Source organism: Mus caroli, chromosome 19 (genome assembly GCF_900094665.2).
Source record: "Mus caroli chromosome 19, CAROLI_EIJ_v1.1, whole genome shotgun sequence".
NCBI lineage: Eukaryota > Metazoa > Chordata > Mammalia > Rodentia > Muridae > Mus > Mus caroli.
The window spans coordinates 51,838,408-51,862,073 of NC_034588.1; the positions used below are offsets into that span (position 1 = coordinate 51,838,408).

At 40.5% G+C, this 23,666-nt stretch overlaps 1 protein-coding gene across 8 annotated transcripts in view; it reads left to right on the top strand.

Moving 5' to 3' along the window:
- Vti1a (vesicle transport through interaction with t-SNAREs 1A) overlaps positions 1-23,666 on the top strand; it is a 308,059-nt gene that overhangs the window by 53,791 nt on the left and 230,602 nt on the right. For 4 of the 8 annotated variants that reach the window (XM_029472448.1, XM_029472452.1, XM_029472451.1 and 1 more), the window contains exons 4-6: positions 10,708-10,785; positions 17,020-17,040; positions 21,704-21,788. In XM_029472448.1, the coding sequence (XP_029328308.1) occupies positions 10,708-10,785; positions 17,020-17,040; positions 21,704-21,788 (184 nt within the window). Of the gene's footprint in view, positions 1-10,707; positions 10,786-17,019; positions 17,041-21,703; positions 21,804-23,666 lie in introns of all 8 variants that reach the window. The other 4 variants (XM_021152364.2, XM_021152368.2, XM_029472449.1 and 1 more) reach the window with 2 other exon arrangements.

Below are 23,666 nucleotides of genomic sequence, written 5' to 3' on the forward strand. Positions count from 1 at the left end.
ACTAGATCCAGAATGCAGGAGCAGCTGCACTAGATCCAGAATGCAGGAGCAGCTGCACTAGATCCTGAATAATGATGTGGTGTAAGGGACACCGTAGAGAGAGATGCTAAACTGCTCAGATTATTGATAGGGAAATAAACATTCGTTTTATTCCTAAAGATTTGTTGCTGTATATAATTGCTTATTAATCACTTTAATATTTAGGATTAACATCAGTTTTGAGTAAATCACCTCTGCACATGCTTCCAAGTTGTCTGAGACACTATAACTGTAGTGAGGTCAGTTCACTAAAGCTTTTGTTTGTTTTTGTGGACATTGAAAATACAGAGCTAGAGTCAGTTTAGGCTCAAAATGATGGTCCCACTCCCCTGATTGTTTGCTAGCAGCAGCACCAGCTCCATTTCTAGATAGACCACAGGCTGAGAACAAGCTTACAATACAGCACCATGTCACCTCCTGTAGCCACTGAATGTTGCCTTTGAACCTCACTGGAGAGCTGTACTCTGATGACATTTAATTCCTGCTTGTTCTCTTATATTTCTTCATTTTAAGCATGCTGCATGCTTGCTTGATGTTCACTACTGCCAGAAAAAACAGGCAATATTAGTTCTAAGAATATTTTTCTTTCTGAAGCACCTCCATTCAGGATGTGTGATCTATTGTAATTCTTATTCATTTGAAACACAGCAATTTGTTCTTGTCAGTAGAGGGTGGATTTGTTGTTTTAAATTGCTGGGTTTTGTTTTTGTTGGCATACTCCCCAATACAAATTGAATGGCTGACAAACATCTATTTGTCTGACGGTTCAATCTGGATAAGTGCCCTCGGTTGCCTAACAGTACAATTTGGGGTCTCAGAGATAAAAGCAACCTGAATGGCAGGATTGTAGCAAAGCTTTTTCATGCAGATAGCAGAGGTAATCCATATTCCTGGGGTCTGCAAGTCACACAGAGGGAACTGTGCGTGTGTATTGTCTCATATGAAACAGTGGGCTTTCTGCTCCTTCGTAATCAAAACAGGATAGCTAACTCATGAGGGTAGTTATAGCGGATAGGAGATGGCCCTAGACTTGAAATTAAAGAGGAACGTGGCATTGCTTTCTAAAGTTGGGAGCGTAGAGTTGCTTAGCATTTTCCCGTAGCACATTGGATTTTGCTGAATGAATTTCCTTTTGGTTTTAAGATTGTTGTTTTGAAATAAGTTACATCTTTCGGCTGTGACTCTTCTGTAGCTGTGATATTCTACTTGAGATGGGGTTGAAGGAGGCTTTGTTTCCTCTCTAGATGAAGAGGTGAAACTAGTTCCCTCTCTCTCAAAACACGAGTCTTCCTGTAGACGTGTCTCCCAAATGTAATTCATACCATTTTTAAAAAAAGGATAAAATGTGTGATAGCCACAGTTACGAGGAAGGAATTGATAACAGACATCTTTGAAATACATTAAAGAGCCCAGGTAGCTACTCTAAAACCTCAGGGTTTAATTGCTACAACCTGCTACTTGACAGATTAGAGAAGTAAAGGAGGGTCTGAGGTTGTTTTCCTGTGTTTATCTTAGAGTATCGTGTGCAGGACATCACTAGCTATTGAGTAAAGGAAAGCAGGAGGAAGTGATACAGAAGAAAGATAATGCCACAGAACTGCTGAGCTAGGACACCCGAGGGCAACAGTTCTCAGCCTGTGAGCTGGGACCCCTCTGGGGTCCTGCATATCAGATATTTGCGTTATGATTCATAACAGTAGCAAAACTATAGTTATCAAGTAGCAAGAACTCATTTTATGGTTGGGGGGTCACTAAGCATGAGGGACTGTATTAAAGGATCACTGCATTAGGAAGGCTGAGAACCTTGCCTCAAGTTAAGATTTTTAGTAGGAATAGATTTATGGGTAAAAAAAAATTGAATAATTCCTAAGTATAGATAGATGATGGGTACAGGTGAGACCATAGATGAATGAGAAGTGGACTAAGGGTGAAGACAGCATTTTATGGTTATATGGAGAAATAGTGACAGGTTATTGTAAGTTACAAGCTAGTTGGAGAACAAGCCAAAGCTTATGGCCGAGACATTTAATTAATAATTAATAAGTCCTTACTTGGGAACTGGAACAATTACAGAAATACAAGAAGATGGACATGTAACTCCTTAGCTATAACAAACTGGATGTGAATTGAATGAGAACTCTCTCTCTTTTCATTGTAACTTTTATATAAATCTAAAACTATCAGAAATCAGAAGGTTATTTAAATAAACAGAGCCGGTAGCCTTTGGCAGATAGTGAATCTGTGGGCATCTTGGGAACACTGGAGGAGTGGTAGGACAGTCTTGACTGACAGTTGAGGAGTGAGTGTGACAACAGTAGGTGGTTACTGTACTAAGCTTTTCATGGCCACTATGCCTCATGATTCAGATCAAAAGCCTGTGTCTTCCAGCCTCAAAATCTAGATTACAGATATGCCTTCCATTTCTGGATTGTAGTTCATTCCAGATTAAAAGTAAAATTGAAAACAATAACCAGGTTATAATAATGCCTAACATGATGTAATTATCCCTTGTTCAACTGGAACACATAGATCATAACTTAGCTGTGTAAGATTTTGCTCTGAGGTCACCACTCCCTTAATTCCATTTACTATCCTAGAACACAGGATTTAGCTCTATTCTACTTCCTGGTGGCCCTTTATTACTTGAACCATACATGTTGTATTTTTTCCTTTTTAAGCTTGGTATGCTTGATCAAAACACTTTTCATGAGAGTAAACCAGAGGACAAAATCTATGCTAGGCTTTTTTGAGATTGCCTTTGGTCAGTGCAATTAATCAGACTCTTCAGCTTGACCTCAGGCAGACTCTTCAGTCAATAGCAAAAATAGCCACAGTCTTTACCAAAATATTACAAGAACCCTCTCTAGGCTATGTACTAAAATCCTTCTCCTCTGTAACCCCCACAGTTTGAATCACTCTCAAGAACACTGTTTTCCATGTGTCTACTAGTATGGCTCATTAAGCCCCACTTAAAGCAGTCCACAGCTTTCCAAAACCCAAATCAAACCAAATCACAGTCACACCTATCACAGCCATACTCCATTTCCTGGTACCAACTTCTGTCTTCGCTTGTCTTACTGCTGTGAAGAGACACCATGACCAAGACAATTCTTATAAAGGCAGCATTTAATTGGGGCTGGTTTACAGGTTCAGGTAGAAGTTCAGTCCATTATCATCATGGTAGGAAGCATGGCAGCGTGCAGACGCCGTGGTACTGAAGGAGCCAAGAGTTCTACATCTTGATCTGACGGCAGCCAGGAGAGGACTGTCTTCTACACTGGCTGGAGCTTGAGCACAGGACCCCACCACGACGCTCCTCCTCCATTTAAGCCACACTTACTTTAACAAGGCCACGCCTGCCTTCTAATAGTGCCACGTTCATTGGCCAAACATATTCACACCACCACAGAAAACATTTAATTGGGGCTGGTTTACAGTTTCAGAGGTTTAGTCCATTATTACCATGGTGGGAAGCATGGCAGCCTTCAAGTAGACATGGTGCTGGAGAAGGAGCTGAGCATTCTACATCTTGATCCACAGGCATCAAAAGGGGACTGTGTCCCCCACACAGGCCTTAGCATAGGAGTCCTCAAAGTCCATCCCCACAGTGACATGCTTCCTCCTACAAGGCCATACATAAGGACACACCTCCTAATAGTGCCACTCCCTATGGGTCAAGCATTCAGACACATGAGTCTGTAAGGCCCATACCTATTCAGAGCACCACAGTTTCTCGGTGTCAGTTACACAGAGCCCCCGGCATCATTTGTTTTTGGATGTGTGGATTACCCAAATTATGCTGTGAATAGCTTTTCAAAGGATACTAGGCATATTTCATAGAAAAATTATAGGTGTGTGAGTTAACTGCACTAATTTATGTCCTGCTTTGATAGCTGAGTTTAATACAAACAAAACATCTGCTGCATGACTCGCTTATCAGAGTATCTTTTCCAGTGTAGGTGTTATTTCAGGTTAAGTCTGTAGAATTATTTTATTTTATACTCAGAAAGACCTTAGAGAGTTGGGTTTCTTTCACTGTGCACGCATACATTCAGATGCTGACACTAACATCTGCACATTCTATCATGTGCTGATTTTCTGAATGATGTAACTCAATTGTTGATTGACAAGCCAACATGATTTAGGACACAGCCACACCATATTCAGTATCAGTATCTAAAGTCATAAACTACAAGCGTGTGTAAGCAAGTGGGGCCTTGATCTCAGCTAACTCCTGTGGCATTTTGAAATACCAGTGCTAGTCAGAAACCTTAGCCCAAGTTTGGAAATGCCGCATGAGGAAATGAAGAAGTGCAGGTACCCGAGTCATGGGCCTGCCTGTTTTGCAAATCATTAAATGATGTAGCAGCAATGTGGTCAGCATTCCTAGTCTAAATAAAAGTCTATTTTAGCCGTGCACAGCCCAGAGAATTCTTTTTCCATATGGATTGCATATGGGTTTGTGTGAATCTCTGTGTTTATACATACACATGTAACCTCATAATGTGCATATAAATATTCACATGTGTATTATAGCTCACTCTAGAAAGCAATTAAGAAATGTGGTATGATTTATCTCATAATGTACAGCCAAAACATAAATACCAGTTTTAAACATGTCAAATATTCCTGAAAATACAAGTGAAAATAATGAGTGATTACGACTTTAAAAAATTTTTAGGAATTTAATTCTGTTTTCCTAGTATTTCATTCCAAAGAAGGATGAATGATCTGATGTTTCCCACTTTTCCCACTTGGTGGCTGTGCTTAGCAGTGGGGTGTGCAGTATTTCCTCTCTGCGGGGGTAGATGTGGTCCCTTAACCTTCCGAGTTTATACCGGATAGACAGTATACATTCCTGGATCACTGAGATGTCTCGGCTCAGGATTCATGTGGTAGGAGGAGAGAATTGACACATGAAAGTTGTTCTCTGACATTTATATATGCAGCATGGCACACATGCACGCACATACGTGAACGCACACGCACACACACAATAAGTAAATAAATATGTAATGAAAATGAGAGTATGCATTCTCGTCACTGATACCAAGTACTGGCAGCATGTGGGCCAGGCACTTGATGTTTAGACTGGTCAGCATCTAAACTGTCTCTTGAACAAGGACAACCATGCTTCATGGAATAATTCCTTAAAAGATTGAAACGTAATTCCTCTAATAATATTGGAGAATCACTGTCAGGTTGTGTATTTTTCTAAACCATCTGCAATTGCAGCACCATTTATATCAGAATTATTGAGTCAAGTGATGTGGAGTTCCTCAGACAACTTTTGGTGTGGTGGGAAAGCGTCTTTAGGAAGGATGCAGTAATCAGTGTTCTTAGTCATGTGTGTGTGTCAGCTCTACCCCATACTATGTGATGTGTCTTATTAGCTGGTATTCAGAGGATCATGCTTCCTATGGTTATCACAGCCAAAGTGTTAAGAAAGATTCACATTTGTTCATCATTAAATCCATGCACTAGCCACAGGAAGTAATGGTTAAGATCACTGTTGTAGAGATGAGGATTGTGATGCTCCATGATCAAGATCACTGACTGACCGAGGTGCTGTCTGTGTTCTTTTTGTGCCTTTCGATCCTAGCAGCACGCCCAGGATCAGGCCATTGCTTACAAGTTTACTTTGCCTTTATCCGAACTCTGTAGGGTGAGATGTTGTCATAGAAGTTACTCTATGGATAGAAGGATGAACCAAGCCATGGACAGATAGGAGTGTGGTTAGAAATCGAATACTTGGTGCCAAAGATAGATATATTTTCAAAACTACTAGCTGAATATTACAGTGCCATGATGTTATTTAATTAGAACCAGGTAAAGTTAGGTAAGATGTGATGCCCAGCAGTCATATGGATAGGTAATAAATATAAATTCATACTGTTCTGTAGATATCTCAGTACTAATTACAACAGAAGCCGTTAAGATCTTTGGAGCAGTTAAATTCTTTGGCTCTGAAAGCATAGCAGGTTTTAATAGGTGTATCACCTGGTAACCATGGGCATTATTAAATATAAGGACCTGAAAAACTTGGTAGAAGCAATGGAAAATCTGGCCAGCATGAGTAGTTTGTTTTAGAACTATGGAGAAATCTATTAACTACTGCTGCTATAGACCGATTTGATTAGGAAGTGGGACAAGCTGTTCCTTTCATTACACCAAAACCACATTGCACTTTGTATCAATTATTTGGCTGTCTGCAGCATGTAGATTAGAATGAAGGGCTTTCTCAGTGTTTGTGACCGTTGCAGATTGCTGATTAGTAATTAGAGTCCTGAATGAAGGAAATTAGGCCAAGATTGAATGGGAATGAGAAAGTCTTAATTCAGTCATACAGATGTCAGAAACAGACCGTCTTGAACAGCAGCTCATTCAGTATAGTGGCATTGTACATACCCGTGGTGTTATTTGCTTCCCATGTAAGACTCAAGTCAGATGCCTTTGAGATGCTGTCCTCTCCTATGCCGTGTGATGTAGCTGTGTGGCTATTAATTTAGTGAAATATCCTGTCTGCCAGGTGTGGGAACTAGCTGATTTTATTGTAATACCAGATCATTACTTAATTCATATGCAACCAAGCAAGCGCATGGAAAGCATTATAAATCTATTTACAATGTGGCTGGTCTGATGATAACATTGCAGTAAATTCCCAGGTGAGGCAATTTAAGCAATTGCTTTGCCATGTGCACGCCATGGAAATTAAATTCTCATATACGCTTTAGTAAGAAACCAACCTCATTGTTACGTTTTTGCTTGTGGTAGGCTGTAGAACCCTCATTCCGGTTGCAGATACTGTGTGTCCCATATAGAGTCATACAACAGGCAGTGCCAGAGATGGCAGCTCTTAATTAATTTAATTTTTAATTAATTTAAACTAAGCGAATTCACGTCCTTCCCCGTTTTGCAGTGTGTGCTCACAGACACAGTGAGCTTAGCTGGGAAATGTTGAGGTATAGGTTGAGTAATTAGATTCTTTCAAGCCAGATTCTTAGACCAGCCTGAACAAGGGTCTCTGTTCGAACTTGGCTTTAAGGAAAGCATCCAATCAGTACGCAAGCATCCTGTTCCTATCAACGCAAATCTCTTTACATCTGAAACTCTCACTTCCTTAGTTGCAGACTCACTTTTGTCGTCACTGAAGAGTTGAGAGAGAAACTTGGTACCTCCAACTTCTCAAGGCAAACACATCTACTGCTAATTTGCCATATGTTGGTCATAGATATTCTATCATTTTTTAAAACTGTATTTAGTTCATTTGAAGTATGAAGTATAAATCATAGAAAGAGTAAGGTTTACACAAGCATACAACTAAAGTGAAACAAGTGTGAGTGTGTGCATGTGTGTGAGGATGTGTGCAGGCGGTGTATAGTTGAAATTCTGTCAGTTGAAGCCTTGCACCTCATCGTATAGACCAGGGACTGCAGTAGGTTACACACTGCACAGACCTTCAGACTTCTCCTGAAGCCACACAGAGAGCACCCGGAGACAGTGGCAACTGACAACTAAGACTAAAAATGTTGACAATTTCTTGATTTGCCTGGTTAGCTTATGTATAGAAGTCATTAACTATTTATAAAATGCATTATGAATTGGGTTCCTTCAAACTGTAGCTGAATGTGTGACATTTCCAGCTCAAATTCTCATGCTTGCATTTGGCTAAAGTACAGATTTTATACTCTTAATAATAAAGTAAAAATATTTTCGGTTTATCAAGATACAACAAAAGTTTCAGTTCATTATCTTAGAATCTTCTAAAATAAAATATTATTTAGGTACTTAGTAATCCAGCATGAGGTTTTTAAAATTCTGTAAAAGATAACATGATTTATTGATGTTTTAGGAACAATTATCCTTAAAACATGCCATTTGCCATTGAAAAGAATTTCATCTTTATTTTAGTTGTTTTTCAACCAGTGTAGCGATGATTTCAAAGACTGAGTTATAGTTAATTACCCATAGTCAGCTCATTAAAAAATTCAAATATTAAGGAATTATGAGAAAATGCCAGTGGTGGGCTTCCAAGTATAATTTGTAATAAAGAGCAGCTTGGGTTTGTTTTATTTTTGGAAAATGGAACGAACTCTAGTGCAGAGTCCCATTTTTTGCATTATTGTGCCGTTCTCGTGGGGAGTTATTTCTGATATTTGCAATGAAATGTCTTTTCCTTCCTTAAGTCAATCCTGCCAGGGACCACTTTGTTATGCTCAGCATATCATTTGCTTAATTACATCCAGAAAAGCCTTCCAAGACCAGCCACTAAGTCCCAGTGGTGAGGAGTGACTTTCTTAGAGACCACCCTTCAGCTCTGGGTGCATCCTCCTCTCTGGCTGAGCCAGTATTCTCCTAATTGCTGCTTTTTGTTTGAAGTACACTAAATCTAACTAAGAACATAATGTAATTGAACAATCTATGCCAATTTGTTGGTATTTTGGTGAAAAAGGGAGAAAACAAAAACAATCTCCATATGATATTTTTGCATCCTGTGGAATGTTTTAGCCCCCCATTGTGATGAAATGAATAATGCACAAGGCAGCTCTGATACCACAGCCTGTCGTAAAGGTTTTCATTCCCTTTAATGCTGTAAAATACTTTTGCTTAGCTGGTTTGAAACTGTGATGGTGGGAATCTCCAAATGGGCAAAGAGGTTTGGTGTGATCTAAGTATTGTATTAAGACCATGAAATGAGCTGACCTTGTTGCTTAGCATTTTGAAATACTGTTCTGTATGAAGTCAGTAGAAGTGGGTAATCCATAGTAGCTGCAGCAAGCCAAACAGGCTAGGCATATGCTTTTTGTGGTAAGAAAATAGCTGGTGAGTTCACAGATGAATAAGGCCACTCCTGAACTTTTAAGAGATAACAAATAGATGTCCTTACCACACACCAAAGACTCATGTTTCTAATTTGTCCTTCTTCCTGTAACAGCATTGTAGTTTTGTTTATCTACTTATAGAGACCTATTGCCGCTGCTAAATTTTAAGACAGATGTTGTGGCAGGAAAAGCGTGTTAAAGAGGGAGACTTGAGCAGGCAGGGTGGGTGTCTCTGTCTTCTTTGTACAGAAGTATTCTATAGCTTTGTGTTGTTTTCCTGAGTCTAACCAGAGGTGATAGTTTAAGGACAGAAGAAACTCTCATCTGAGCATCAGAACCTAGAGACTCTAGTCTCAGTTGAAGGAGAGTTACTGTTAAAATTCTATGATTACTACATCATTTTCCTAAAACAGATATCTGGGTGGTGTGCATGTTTATTTATATTCCAGTAAGCCTTTTAAAACTGGGTTCTGCTCGATCCAGCATATCATTTGCTTAATTACATCCAGAAAAAGCAGTAAACTAAATTATATGCAATAAACCAAATTCTCTTTTATGTGCCACCCTTGGGAGAATTAAGAAAATAGCAAAAAAAAAAAAAAATTTCCTGTGTTTTGTGCTTCAGATAAGGCACCCACTTGAGAAAGACTAGCCTTTTAAACGACCTAAAACTCAGTGGTTGTTCCTGTCTACGGTTCCTTTAGATAACATGATTTTAAGGTGTAAAGAGCCAAGGGAGACCAGGCAGCATTACTTGTGGCCACCGTAGAAATCTTTCGGAGGTCTTACTGTCGCCTCTTGCGTATGGGTTACAGGTAGTCCTTTGAAGCTGTTGTACTTTTTCCAGATCACAGATGAGCGAGGAAGAACTTTTAAGTCCTAGATAGAATCTAGAGGCCCAGGAAAGGATGCAGCCTCCACGAGACAGCAACCGTAACTAGTGAAGATGCAGTCGGGACCAATAACCAGATTCAAGTTTCACACCTAACTTTCAGAACCTCTCCGCTTCCCAAAATGTGTACATGTAGATAATTTATGAGTTGCTCACAGCCACGTCCCTCTGGCTGTACAGGTGAGGGTAGGGCCTCAAAAGATACAATTTCATTGTCAAGTGTTGACTCGTAGCACACTACCTTTAGTTACTGGAATTGGAAAATTTATTTCTTTTACCAGTGTCGTTCTGACTGTCTGCTCCCCTTCTCCCCTTTGCCTCCCCTTCCCTCACGCATGTTAGTTTTCCTTAGGCCATTATTTATAGAGGAATGGGAGACATTTGAATTACTGCTAGCTGGGGCCTGGCTCTGCAGTGGGTAGGAACATCACAGTGATGAAATATGGATGTGCTTGTCCAGGCACCCAGTGCAGAGCTGGTGGTAGGAAGAGTATTCTAGACGTAGACACTCTCAGAGCTCTAAACTGTGCAGTGCCTTTCACACCGAACACTCCCAGTCGCTCTTGTTTTAATTACAATCTGTGAGTTTAAAAAAATACAGCTATGTATTTTTTCAGGTTAGTGGTTTTATTCAAACAATACGAATAAGAATAAATCAATTCTAATCTACTTATGAAAGGGAATAGAACCTGAACACAAAGCAGAATTATTTTTTCTATTACTGGTATTTAAAAACAAAACAAAACAAAACAAAACAAAACACCAAAGTTCTAATTTCCACCAAGCTTGTGGATTCTGGAATTTGAGTTGGGTTTGAGTATCCCTGCCGGTAGGTTTCCATTAGGGGGCTCCCGAGGGTTTGAGATGGTCTTCCTTGATACCGTAATGCTTGGATGCAAGCGTTTGCTTTCTAACGCTCATCTTGCTTCTTTCTCTTTTTGTTTTGTTTTATAGAAAAGGTCACGGATCGCCTACAGTGACGAAGTACGGAATGAGCTCCTAGGGGATGCTGGGAATTCCTCCGAGAACCAGGTAGAATGCTAATGAGGAAGGCCCGGTGGGTGGCTGGAGGGTGGAGGAGGTCACAGGCACACTGGGCTCTCAAGCTGCTCCCTAACAGTATTAGCAGCTACTCATGTGGAAGCGATACTGTTTAATGCAAAGCTGAGTCTTAATCAACTTCAAAATGTTTCTCGGAGATCTTTCATTTAACCCTTTACCTTGTGATCGCTGTCTGCTATCTTTTAAAAAACTCTTTTCTTCTCTTTTCTTTATTATTTAGTACTTAAGAAATAACTTGAAACACGCTGTTTGCAGACAAAGCCAAGGTCTTCACCTCAAACACATGTAAGAGGAATAAAAAAGTACACAGTGCAGCTCTGATAGGAATGCTGCATAATTAAACCAACACTCACAGCAAAACAAATGAAAGTAAGCTTTCAAAATTCAGCAGCACAGCCCCAACTCCTATTGTGTAGCTTCTTAAAAATACATTCACCGAAATGCAAATGCTAGCCCCAGTGTGGGACTTGTGTGGATACCCAGGCGGAGGGCCTGCCCTGCTTCAGTCAGATGACCAGTAACAATAGTGGGGGGTAGGGGCGGGGGTGGGGGTCAGTTCTGCTTGCACCTTAAGATCTGCATACAGAAAAAAAAGATACTTGATACAATTTCTTCTTAAAGGTTCTTATGGCTTGTATGTCGCTCCTCATTGGGCCGCACAGTCCTGCCATGAGTCTAATTAGCATCCTACTACTATCTTTGAATTAATGCTGCAGATGTCATTATGTCACACAGGTATGATAGATATGACTTTTAAAAACAGAGTTTTAAGATCCTTGGTGTAGAGCTGAATTTAAACGGTCTCACCCAACCCTGGGGACTGATGGGTGACAGAGAGCATCATAGGTGAGAAGCGAATGTGTTTGTTTGTTTACTAAGGCAGGCCTCCCAAGGTTTGCTTCTCTATCTCCACGAACCACTCACCGAGTAAAACAAGCTTGTGACTCGACAGGAAAATGCAGCTCATCTGTCTGACACGCCAAGCTTTGCAGGACAATCTTCCCATTTCAAGGGGTTTCTACTCACTGCGCTAAATTCTGCACGGCCAGAATGTGAGCGCTGTGACTGGGAGAAGAGTCAGCAGGCCCTGATCTTTGTTTACCTTCCTCACTGTTTGGACAGCATCGGCCTGAGTTGAGACGTGGCTCAGATTCGACTTGTAGTTTCAAGTTTCCTGATGGAGTCCTGAGAACAGATCCAGGGGTTGGGGCAGAGCAGAAGTAAAGGTAGCGTGGGGAGGGTTTTACTCACACTCCATTAAACAGTGCGAGTGTGGGAGGAAAGTGTTCTCTGCCCTTTAAAGTCGGATTTGAATGGCTCATGCCTGTTAGATGAATGAATCACAACTTTCTTTTCTAACTATTGTAAAAACAAAACTTTTTCTTATTTTTGCAAAACACAAAAACCCAACAACAACAAAAGCTTATGTGTGGCCCCCATGCCCATTCTCTTGAAAGCTGTAGACTTTCCCTCATCTGAGACTGCTGCCTCCTGGAGAAGGAACAGGAGGGAGGCGTTCCTGTCTAACCCAGGCTTCTGGGTTGTAATGATGTCGTTTTCTGACAGATCCTTTCTACAGCTTGTTCACTTCTCTTAATGGACATTTTATACACCCAAAATATTAGCTTTACGTACGTAGAAGTATGATTTTTGTGCCTAAAGAAAAATATTCCACTAAAATAGATTTGAGCTCACACTTCCTGAATTTTTCGAATTATATTTCTGTCACTTTAAAGTGATTATGCAGAGACTTCCCCTGGACTTATATGAATCAAACTTACAAATTCTGAAAGTGCTTGGGGAACCTGAAGTTAGCTGTAAGGACCTGTCACTTCAATAAATACAGCACGGCAAATTACAGTCATGAGAATATGCAAACGGTAGATTATGACTCGTGAACTTTTCAGCCTAAAATTGGAATGAGGTGTGAAAGTTCAAACAGACCACGCTAAGCTCTCTGGATAATTTGTTACCATGCAGAGCAGAATTTCCATACCATGATGAAGTCATTAAATCCTGGGTTGAAGTCCTTTGTCATAACGTAGGGCTTTAAATGTCTCTTCCCAGAGCAAACTTCCAATGTGAGAATAACTTTATTCTCCTCAGCAGTCAAGGCAGAGGGCCTCTCTTTACAGAGAGGGTTTAAAATGGGCTCTTCACATCCAGTCTTATGTAGGTAAGAAGGTAGATGTTCTGAGTGGACTGCCCATAACTCCTGTACGAAAAGCTCTGCTATCCAGAAAGAAGTTTCTGTTCCTGCTGATTGTTCACATGCCGGCTTCCTGTCAAATGATTATGACAGACTTTTAATATACACAGAAAGCTTGGCTGTAAGCAAAATTAGTCATAGTCACTTAACTTAAATTAGCATATCTCTGTCAGTTAAATATATACAGAGTGACTATAAGGGGAAAAACAAAATAAACAGTCAGTAGTTATGACTGCAAACATGTGAAGTGCTGACCTCCTGTCCACCGCCTCATGCACTTCCTCACACTGGCTTCCTGACGAAGGTTCGCACACGTGTGAATACAGTAGCAATTAGCCTTCTCTCTGGGGTGTTTATGGTGAGTTCTCTTAGACATCTACAACCAAATGTTGACTCGTGTAGCTACAATCTTCTAGCTAGCTGTCAATAAGAGTCATTTTCTTTGGGGTTATATTTACATTTCTTCCATGCTTAGAAATAACACTCTTTCTACAATTAAGGGTTACTCAAGTGTGTGTTTAATGTCCTCAGCACAACATACATCTAATTGCATTCTAGATCAACTTCTCTGCATATTTTTTGGATCATATCTATTTTACTTAATTAAATATATAGCCCATCCTGGACTTAAAAAAGAAAAAGAGAAAAGAGGAAAAAGAAAGAAAGAAAACAAAGGGGATGATGGGTCAGGCTTTCCTTTGCACTTGAAGTGCTGAGGTCCCTAGCTTCCGAGGGAAGGGTCCAAGTCCTTCTCATCCACCCTCCAGTGTGCAGGGTTGGACTGTTGGACACAGTGCTGCAGTCTTTAGTTAGAGTGGAATGCTTCACTTGATTTCCTTTCAAGAGAACCATTCTCAAAACAGACAAAACACAGATTATAGAAGAAAACCATAGAGGCTTTCAAAGTGGAGTTTGGCAATGGGGACAAGTAAAATATCCGAAGTTCTTGTTTTGGATACTAATAGACTCTCAGTTGCCATATGCAAAATTATATTGATCCAATGACTTTGAGAAAATCCTACATAGAAGATTAGAAAAACATATAAAGGGTAGAATGGTTTCTACCACGAGGAAGTTTTTATAGGAAAGCAATGTGTAACAGATAATGATTGCTTAATTTTTTAATGCAAGGTTCTCTTAAGTTCCGATTTGGGCTTGCTGTGCGTAAAGTGTGTCAAACTTCAGCTACAGACCAGGGGGTGAAGTCGGTCAATTTAATTCCGCAAGATCTGAAGAAGGTCGGTATCATTTCATATAGCCCCGGCAGAGCAGATCATTACCAGGCACAAATCTGCTCGTTCGTGCTGGGGGTTTCTAGCAAAATAAATAGACTGTCATCATAAGTTCAGAAAATTGTGTGTTCGACCCACGATAATGTGTAAAGGGCGTTTAATAGAGTTCAGCATTTATTCGTTATCTGTATGCGGACAGAGACGGCAGTGGCGTTATCAGCTTTAAAAAAAAATTTCGGGAGTTCTGGGAGTCACGTGATGCACCTCACACACATACACAGAGAGGCGCTCATGCACACCCACCCTCCCGTGCTCCACAGTGCAGTTTTTAGTCACAGCAGAAGGCTTAACCACAAGAGATTCCACTGGTTCAAACCAGCGTAAACCAGATTTTTTTTTTCAGCCCACAAAGGAACAGATTACCTCTTGTATCAAATTCTGCATTCCGGGTAGGGTTGTGGGGAGAAATCTTTGTTTCAAAAAAGATGCGGATTATCATAAGCCAACATGATGGTTTTGCACACTTTCATGGCGCCTATGATGGAGCTAGCAACTGGATAAGATGTTCAAATCACTACTTTTAGTGGAGTCTAAGCATTGTTAATTTCCAAAAAGCAACCATCTTTATTTACTTCAATTCTTAACTCTTTGCCTAAACACCAACCCCCCTACCCCCCCCCCCCAAAAAAAAAAAAAGAGAGAGAGAGAAAGAAAGTTAAGGGGGAAAAAAGATGAAGATTAGAAACCTCCCATTACCTAGCTTAGCTCCGGATCCGNCCCCCCGAAAAAAAAAAAAAGAGAGAGAGAGAAAGAAAGTTAAGGGGGAAAAAAGATGAAGATTAGAAACCTCCCATTACCTAGCTTAGCTCCGGATCCGGCGTGGGGCTTGAATGCAGCCATGCAGCACAAACAAGATAGAACGTTTTTTTTGTTTGGAACCCATTGAAAAAGCAAATGGGTAGCATTTTTAAACACTCTTGCTTACGGTAGGGTGTCATGCCCCAATGGACTCCATTGCTGACAAGTAGTTTTAAACTTTGGCCCTTTAAGTATCATAGTCAACTGAAGAATGGTGCCCAGAAAGAAAAGAGCTTTGCGATCAATTCCCACATCGTCTCTCTCTCTGAGATTTACTGTTCGCGGTTTTCTGCCATGCTGTTCAAATGGCAAAGAGAAAGACTCCAATGTGTAACAGGCTAGGTATACTAGTTTAAATTGTAACTTCATCTAGAGAACAGTTTTGTCGCTTTTCACGTGAAAAGATGAGGCGCTACGCAGGGTGGGTGTGGGGAAGGGAGCGGGTATATTTAAAACCAATAGCTTGGTTTAGCTGTGAACATTTGACATTTAAACTTTTGTTAAGTGCAGACTAGCCACTATACAATAATTTCTAAACCCTTTCTGTAAAGGTTTTATGACAATTTAAATTTCCTTTTATGTTTGAAGTGCTTCCTTGTAATAAATGAAATAACAGGATAATCTGAAATGCACACTTCTCCACCTTAAACTTGAGACTAAGACTTTAAGGTGTGGAGATTCCCAGCTGCAGTAAACACGGTACTCTTAGAGAGAATTATGGCGGACCATTCATAACACTTTTCTCCAAATCAGTTCCTTAATTTACTGGCCTGCATGTCATGTGTTGTAACAGATGTTACACTTGGATGTTTAAAGATTTTCAGCTGTAGTTCTAAATGACTGAGGATGCAAATCCCGAACCTAGACTGTGGCTTATAGTCTTGTGGCACAGGCTTCTTTTCTGAGCACTATGAAGCCGTGGTGGTCATTTTAACAATGCAGTAAGTTTGTGGTTTAGAATGATGTCAAACACGTACGCAGATTTATGATGTCATGGATTCCTGGTGCCTGGGAACTTGCTGTATCTGTTACAGCTATGGACATAGAAGAGGTGGGGATTAAGATGTTGCCGTAGGAGAACTCACTAACGGCCAAAAGAGTGGGTTTTTATTTGAATTTGGTGAAAGCAGACCATAGAACAAACACAGAGGACTCCTTTCTTTGATATGCCCTAGTTTGTAAGCTGAAGATAACTAGGAAATGAAGAAACAAAAAGTCAAATAAAAGCATACTCAGTAAGTAATGTTTTATTATAGGAAAACCACAGATCTTGACACCAGCTGTTGAGACAGGTACTTTATATGTGCTTTTGTTAACTCTCAGCTGAAAGGCTATCCCACTGTAGTCTGAGCATTAGAGTGTGTGCAGGGTGGCGCTAAGCCAGAACAGAATAGTAGGTTATTTTTGTTGTTGTTTTAAATACTTAACTGGAGCCAGAGTGTGAGCTACTGATCATTTTCATTTGTTGGTAAAATCAGGAATCAGTTGTCAAGGCTCTGAATAGAGAAACATCCTGAAATCTTGTATATACAAATGCTCTCTAATGGTGCATTCTTAGAAGAGAGACGCAGTAAACTTGTTTTCTTTTTTTATAATATAGACTTCTATGAAGTCGTTCCCCTTTATTTCATGATGGTTCTTAGATGTACTTTAAAAGAGAATTTCACACTATTCTCTTTGTTTAATGTGACAGTGTGAGAAAGTGATCTTTATTTGTTCAAAACCCTCTGCATGTAGTCTATGCTTAGCTCCTTTTAATGTGTTTGTCTGTGATTTTTAAATGCTAAACATGTAAACAGATGAATTGTCAATGTTAATTCTGTTTCCTGTCACACAACTGATCTTTCTCTCCTGCCATTTCTCCCCTTTTTATCTTCTTTGTGTGTGTGTGCATTCATGGTGCAGTTGATAAAATTACGGGAAGAGGTGAGTATTTCTTGCCTTGCTTTTTTTTTTTTTTTTCTCTCCCTAGTTCTGCTATTTCTTGTAAATTTTATTTTCTAAGTCTGAAGGGTTTTGTGTTCCTTTTTTTCAGGGAAATGTACACTTGACAAAACTATTGACTTTATGACTTCAGAAGTCTTCTCCCCTGACCGTCTTCTCAGAACTGTTTCTGGTTGTTGTGGGGGCACTGTTCCTTGTTGACACTGAGAGACAGTTAATCTTTTTAAAGCCAAAAAGCAAAAAAGGGGAGGAATAACCCAGGCGTACCCTAAAACTGTACAGAGCTGTGCTGTTCTGTAGTCTTTTAGCTTCACGTTTCTTTTATTTGTGTTGGTTTCTCAGTGATGTTAGTATGACATCATTTTTTTTTTCCCTGATCCTGGTTTATTTTACTGAAAACTCCCTCCACCTGCTAGATTACACACACACACACACACACACACACACACACACACTGTAAATGCCCTTGCACTGGTACAGGAACACCCTAGAACAGCCAAGCTTGCCTCACTGTTAAGCATTTCCCTTTTTGTAGAAAACAGCCCCCAGCTGTGTTTTTCTTTCCTGAGTCAGTCAGGTCCACTGCGTTGCTCCAGAGTCTTCTGTGGCCTGATCACTCCCTGCACAGCACCATTGACGGGGGCCAAATGACTCTGTTGTTGTTTTCCAAAAAGTCCAAACACACCAAAATGCTTTGATTCACCTTTTCAGAGATAATCACATCGTACTCAGTAACATTGAGTTTGGTTTCCTCACAAGGACACCAAGTCTCAGACTATATTGCTGTTAAACCGTCCTCTTGCTCATAGCAGCCTCAGTCATTTGAATACTATATTGCTGTTAAACCGTCCTCTTGCTCACAGCAGCCTCAGTCATTTGAATTACTTCTGCAGTGGGTTGAGCCTATTAACTACAGCTTTCCTGAATGTCTGTATGGTGGACAGCTGTTCTGTTGAGTGTTTGGAGGTGTTGATCCTGAGACTTGTGAACAGGGGTTTGAACAACTGTCATGCTGGAGTGACAATTTAGCTCAGCAAAAGTGATAATGGCACATAAGCTGAGGAAAGAGAGCACACCAATAGCCTCTGATATTTTTGTTTTTTTTTTTCTTTTTCAAAAGTATGTGTATATATGTATATACTAAATGAGTGTAATTAGTTATAGTATTGATTACTCTCGGAATGAGTGATGGCATAAACATTACTGCCCCTGGGAGGTCTGTGTGTCTGTTCTGTGTATTTAGAGATCCTCACCCTTTGCTGATGAACTTGAATGTCGAGATGTTGATGAAAGGAACACTAGAGTTGAATGCACTTATGCACACATATGTGCACACACTCACACTTATGTTCACGTGCACACGCGTGCACGCACGCACACACACACACACACACACACTGCATGCAAAGAAGCTCCACAAGGCTCTTGTCCATGAATTGGCAGGGATTTGGTGGATAAAATTCCTGTGTGTTCTAATAACCATGGTGATTTTTGGTCCAGTTGCTCTGCTGTGGTGCAGGGTCTGAGGAATTCTTCCTACAGAAAGTTAAAAATCATCTTCCCATACCCTGTGTTATACATAATTGCTTGGTTATTTCTCTTATTTTCCTTTGTCAGTAGTTGTACCAATTTCAGTGCTATAGTTGATGTTTCTGAGGCTGTACTGTGATAGAATTATTGGTGGTAGAATGATAATTTCAGGAATTGTATTGTCTGTGTCTTTGATTTTGGCTGTAACACTAATATTTATGGATTTGGTGACGCGCCTGAGCTTGCAAGCAGATGGCTCCGAAGGACTCTTCTCCCAGTCAGGGTCTGTTCGTACTCACACAGTGAATGGTACCTCAATTTTTCACTTGCACTTCTTTTAAAAAGACAAGAACCTATCTATTCAAGGACAGTGTTTGTTGTATTTGGAAATTCACGGTGCCCGTCCTTCCTCGGAATGCTCTCTTCAGGGTATGCTTAGAGGCAGGGCTGTAGCGCAGAGGGAGCTGATCTGGCGTTGGCTGTGCCGAGCTGTTGGAATCCTGCAGCCCGTCTTTCTACTTTGCCCAGTTCCTCACACAAGCTGAGCCCCGTCAGAAGCTCCTGTGCAGCTTCACTCACCTCCTTTGAAAAGGGCCAAGAAGAGGGTGAGAGAAGGAGTTTGGGATGGAGAGTGGGGCAGACTAAAAGCCTGTGCGCCTCTGTCGTGGCTCGCCTTTCATTTAAAGGACGGCACGCACAGCTGAGGGACAATGTAAACAGCGCAGCTGTTCCGAGAACTTGATTTTAGTTTGACTTTAGTGAAGGAGTTTCAAAATGTGAAGGGAAGCCCTGCTGGGAAGCTGCCCCTAAGCTGATCATCCTCTTGGGTGTATATTTCCCCTGAAAAAAATGAAGCACTCTGGAAGAAGCAGTTGCTTCCACTGCTTAGTGCAGAGTGTGCAGTGTTAATGCCCATTGTGACATTTTGTTTCCCTGTTTAGCTCTAGAATTCCCCCAAATTGTTTCTTATTTAAATACTTTTTTCTTCACATGTGTAGCATGCTTTTATTTTTGCCATCATACTATTAACATAGAGGAAGATCCACATCCAATATGGTGTGTGATTTTTTTTTAATCTCTATTAAGCTAAATATCTTCTTTGAATTTATGATTTCATACAACATGAAAACAAGTCCAAAATTGTCTTCGTCTGGGTTAAAATGTAGAGTTACCCTTGCTTTCTCAGATCGGGTTGGTATGTTTTAGAGAATTACCAGTTTGACATCCTTTGTTTAGGTAGAAAACAGTATTCAGAGGAGAGAAAAGCGGTCTTCACTCCCAGAACTTGTATGGAAGGAGAATCAGAATTAAAGGCACAGTTTTTGGGAAGCTGTGGTAGGATTGAGTTTCATTTAGAGATCGCCACGGCAAGCACAGAGAGAAACACTGCTCTGCTCCCTCGCTTGCAGCCTCCATAACTGCTTTTCTCGTGACATAAGAAGCTCTCTTTACTTCCTTCCTCCATTTTATTTATTTCATTTATTTTCCAGAAGGAGGGGCAATATTTCTCTTAATTTCTGCACTGTATATTAGACATCTCTATTAATTATTGTAGGCTGCTCTTGCCGCTTCCTGACCTTCACATCAGGTCCTTTCTCTCTGTTCTAAAAGCATTGTTTTAATGATCCCCCCCCCACCCTTCCCCCAAAAAATTTTTCAAGGAAAGCTTTGATGTGGCTTTAGCTGCCTCTAACGTCTGGCCGCATCTCAGATGTGTCACCTATGCCGGGAGGGAATAAGGCGATCACGTTTTGAATGGTAATGATAACATACTAATCAGTTCCTTGCTTTGAAGATGGAAGCGAGGTATTCTGTCAGCCTCCCTGGCTGCTGGAGCTCCGAGGCACTGGTCTAGGTGTATTAGCTTAAGTGTGCATGTCAATACAGCTTGCATCTCCAAGATCCATGGGGGCTCATTAGAGCAAGGTAGACCATTTCACTCGGCAGCCACTCAGATAGCGCATGTGGCACCTCCTTTTTTATTATGATCGGAAAGCATTGCTTCAGTTTTAAGTGACATCTGTCAACAACACAAAGTTGTAGAGTTGTATTTGCATGCTTCCTTTCTCTTTGACCAACATTGATTTGAGGGCAAGAGATAGTAATTTATACAAATGCATAAACAGCCCCACCTCCACATGTACAGGCACATATGGTCGTAGATTTTAAAGTATCTCAACATTTTCACGTGTGCCACATGCACATGCCATTCATCCATAGACATGGCTCGCCTATGAACATATTTTGGTAACCTGAGTAGATCTATTGTGGATAAAAACACTTATAGGGTCTCAGTGTAGAAGGGAAAGTTTGGAATATTAGAGGAGTTCTAGGATTTGCCCATTAGATGTAATTAAAAGATCTGTATATAATTTTATTTCTAAGAGTTTATTCTGATTTTAGTTCGTAGTCCAAAACACTGTGTGCTAGTACTTCACTTTAAACCCAGCATCATATGTTTGGAGATGAATTGGCAGTTGTGCACCTCCGTGTAAATCCCATGTGTTCCCTGTGCCTTGCTGGTTGTCCTGTGTCGTCTTTGAGTTAACAGTGCTGTTTAATATTCTGTCTCAGTAGCACTGTTGTTCTATGTGTCATTTTGCTACACATCCAAAATAAGAAACATTCTCTTAAATATAAAAAGTTCCTGTTTAGAAATTATGGTCTGTAGAAATCAAAGGACCAAGTGAGTGTCGGAAGGGACTGCATTTTATAAAACTTAACGCAGAGAAGGATCACGGCACTGTGCGTGTGTCTCCTCTGTGTTAAAAGAGGAAAGATCCAGTTGGCTCTGGTCTTCATGCATTTCTCAGTGTTGTGGAGTGAGGTTTGTTGTGTCTACTCACAACATGGGGCTCCTTAAAAAAAAAAAAGAATCAACAAAAACCAACCAACCAACAAACAACAAAAACCAAATAAGTGGACGGTCCATCCATGTTTGATTGGAAATCTGTCTATTGTTATGTTTCCTCTGATGAACTGTCTGCTAAAATTTAACTATAATGGGTTGTAGACACCCTCTACACCCTAATGTTAAGACATACAAAGGCATTATATTTTAAAAAGGCAAAAAAGAACATTGTAGCCATCCTCCTGACTCCCCCCTTCCTTTCAGAGGGCACATCTGCTGGATAACACGGAGAGGCTGGAAAGGTCATCTCGGAGACTAGAGGCTGGGTACCAGATAGCAGTGGAGACCGGTAAGAATTCTGAAAGTGAGCAAATTGTCTTGCTTATGCACAGCAGTCTTCACAACACATGACATTTCAGCAGAACTTCAAAGGAGCAGCGGAGACAGCAGCCCGAGATGTGGTTTACATATTGGGGAGACAATTGGGAGCTTATTTGCGCTTATCTTTTTTCAAGTTAAAAGGCATGACATCTACTGAAAACCTTCCTGAGGTTTGAAAGTCTACATCTGAAAGCAGACTGGATACTTTGTCTAAATTCTACATTTGTCTTAATGTGCAGTTACACGTTGTCAGTTTACCCACCCGCAATGATGGAGAGTCTCCCCTGTTTGTGGCTGAGGTTTTAGTCACATGTGTAAAAATTAACATTTAATCGTTCTAAATGATAGGAGCTGAGGACAAAGATGTTAACAACACCTCATTTACTTTGCTTGTTTTTCTCAGTGTTGGAAATGGTCCCTTTAATGACTCTATTTTATAAAAGCCACAAACAGAATCTCTGACCACATATGAAAATATCTATAGAACAACAAAGTTAGTATTCATGGTTATATACTATTCAAACTTTTGGTTTGAGCTTGCAGTAGTCATATTGCAAAGAAGACCATCCTAGTTTTTCTAAGGATAGTCCATTCAAAATAGACTGTGTGTGTGTGTGTGTGTGTGTGTGTGTGTGTGTGTGTGTGAGAGAGAGAGAGAGAGAGAGAGAGAGAGAGAGAGAGAGAATATCTCATGCAGTGAGTGTTTTTAAACAACATTAATACTTTGGTTTTTATGAGTTCCTTATTTTTCAACTACATATTTTGTTTTCTAAACTATAGATTATAAATAATGTCTTTTGTATATTTTAAATTGTTTTTGTCCAGTGTATAAACTACAAAAGTATGTGATTAGCAGAATTTTCCTGCAAAGCAATTCAATTGAATGTTACCAAAACATCGCCTGTCTGAAGAGTGAGTATAGGGAAAGCACTTGCAGGTGCTGACTTTGAATGACCAGTGTGCCTGCCCTGCTTCATGGCTACCCTGGATCCGTGGGTTTATGTGCTGCATTCTATAGAACCTAAGGAGACTGTACATTCATTAATGCTGAGGACGCTGAAGAAGACCACCACGATCCCAGCTTTTACCAGTGTGCACTGCTGCTTTCCTCAAGTTACTGACAGGCCGACTCTCTGCCCTGATTGGCCCCTTTGGTTTGGAGCTCACCCTTAGAGCAGACTCTTGGGAGGCCCATGAACAGTAGAAGGAGCCACCTTCCAAGTCTCGCATTTCTCTGACACTGAATCATTTCATGACCCCGAGCCTCTTCATTCTTCAGTAAAATAGAAGTAAATCACACATTTCAGAATTCTTAAGATAACAGCATAGTTATGTTAAAGTATTTAATATGCTATAAAATACATGTAGAAATGTGTGTGTCGTTATTGTGTGGCCATTTGATGATAGATGATTATCTTATAAAGAGTGATTTTTGTTGTTGTTGTTGTGTGTTTTAAAGGACTAGAATGGGTGTGCACTATTTGGACAGCTCTTACTATCTGTTACTGAACTTGACATTGACTAAAGAAGGGCCTTGTCCAGCATCCATTGATGAACCTCCATGGGCGTGGCTTGGGCTTGAGCGTGTAGATTGTCTTACTGTGTCAGTGTCCTCTTTGGTGGCTATCTCAGCCTCTCACCTCGCTATCCATGTGGCTCTTTCCCCAAAGGGATGGGTCATCCAAGGATATGGCCATATGAGAAGACCGTGCATCGACCATGGTTGTATGGTATGGGAGCTGATACTTATTTCTTCTGATGTACAAGGAGCACGGTGCTGAGAATACAGTGGTGGGCTATAAAATTAAACCTGGAGTTAGCTCCACACTTGGAAGGGTTTTGAAAA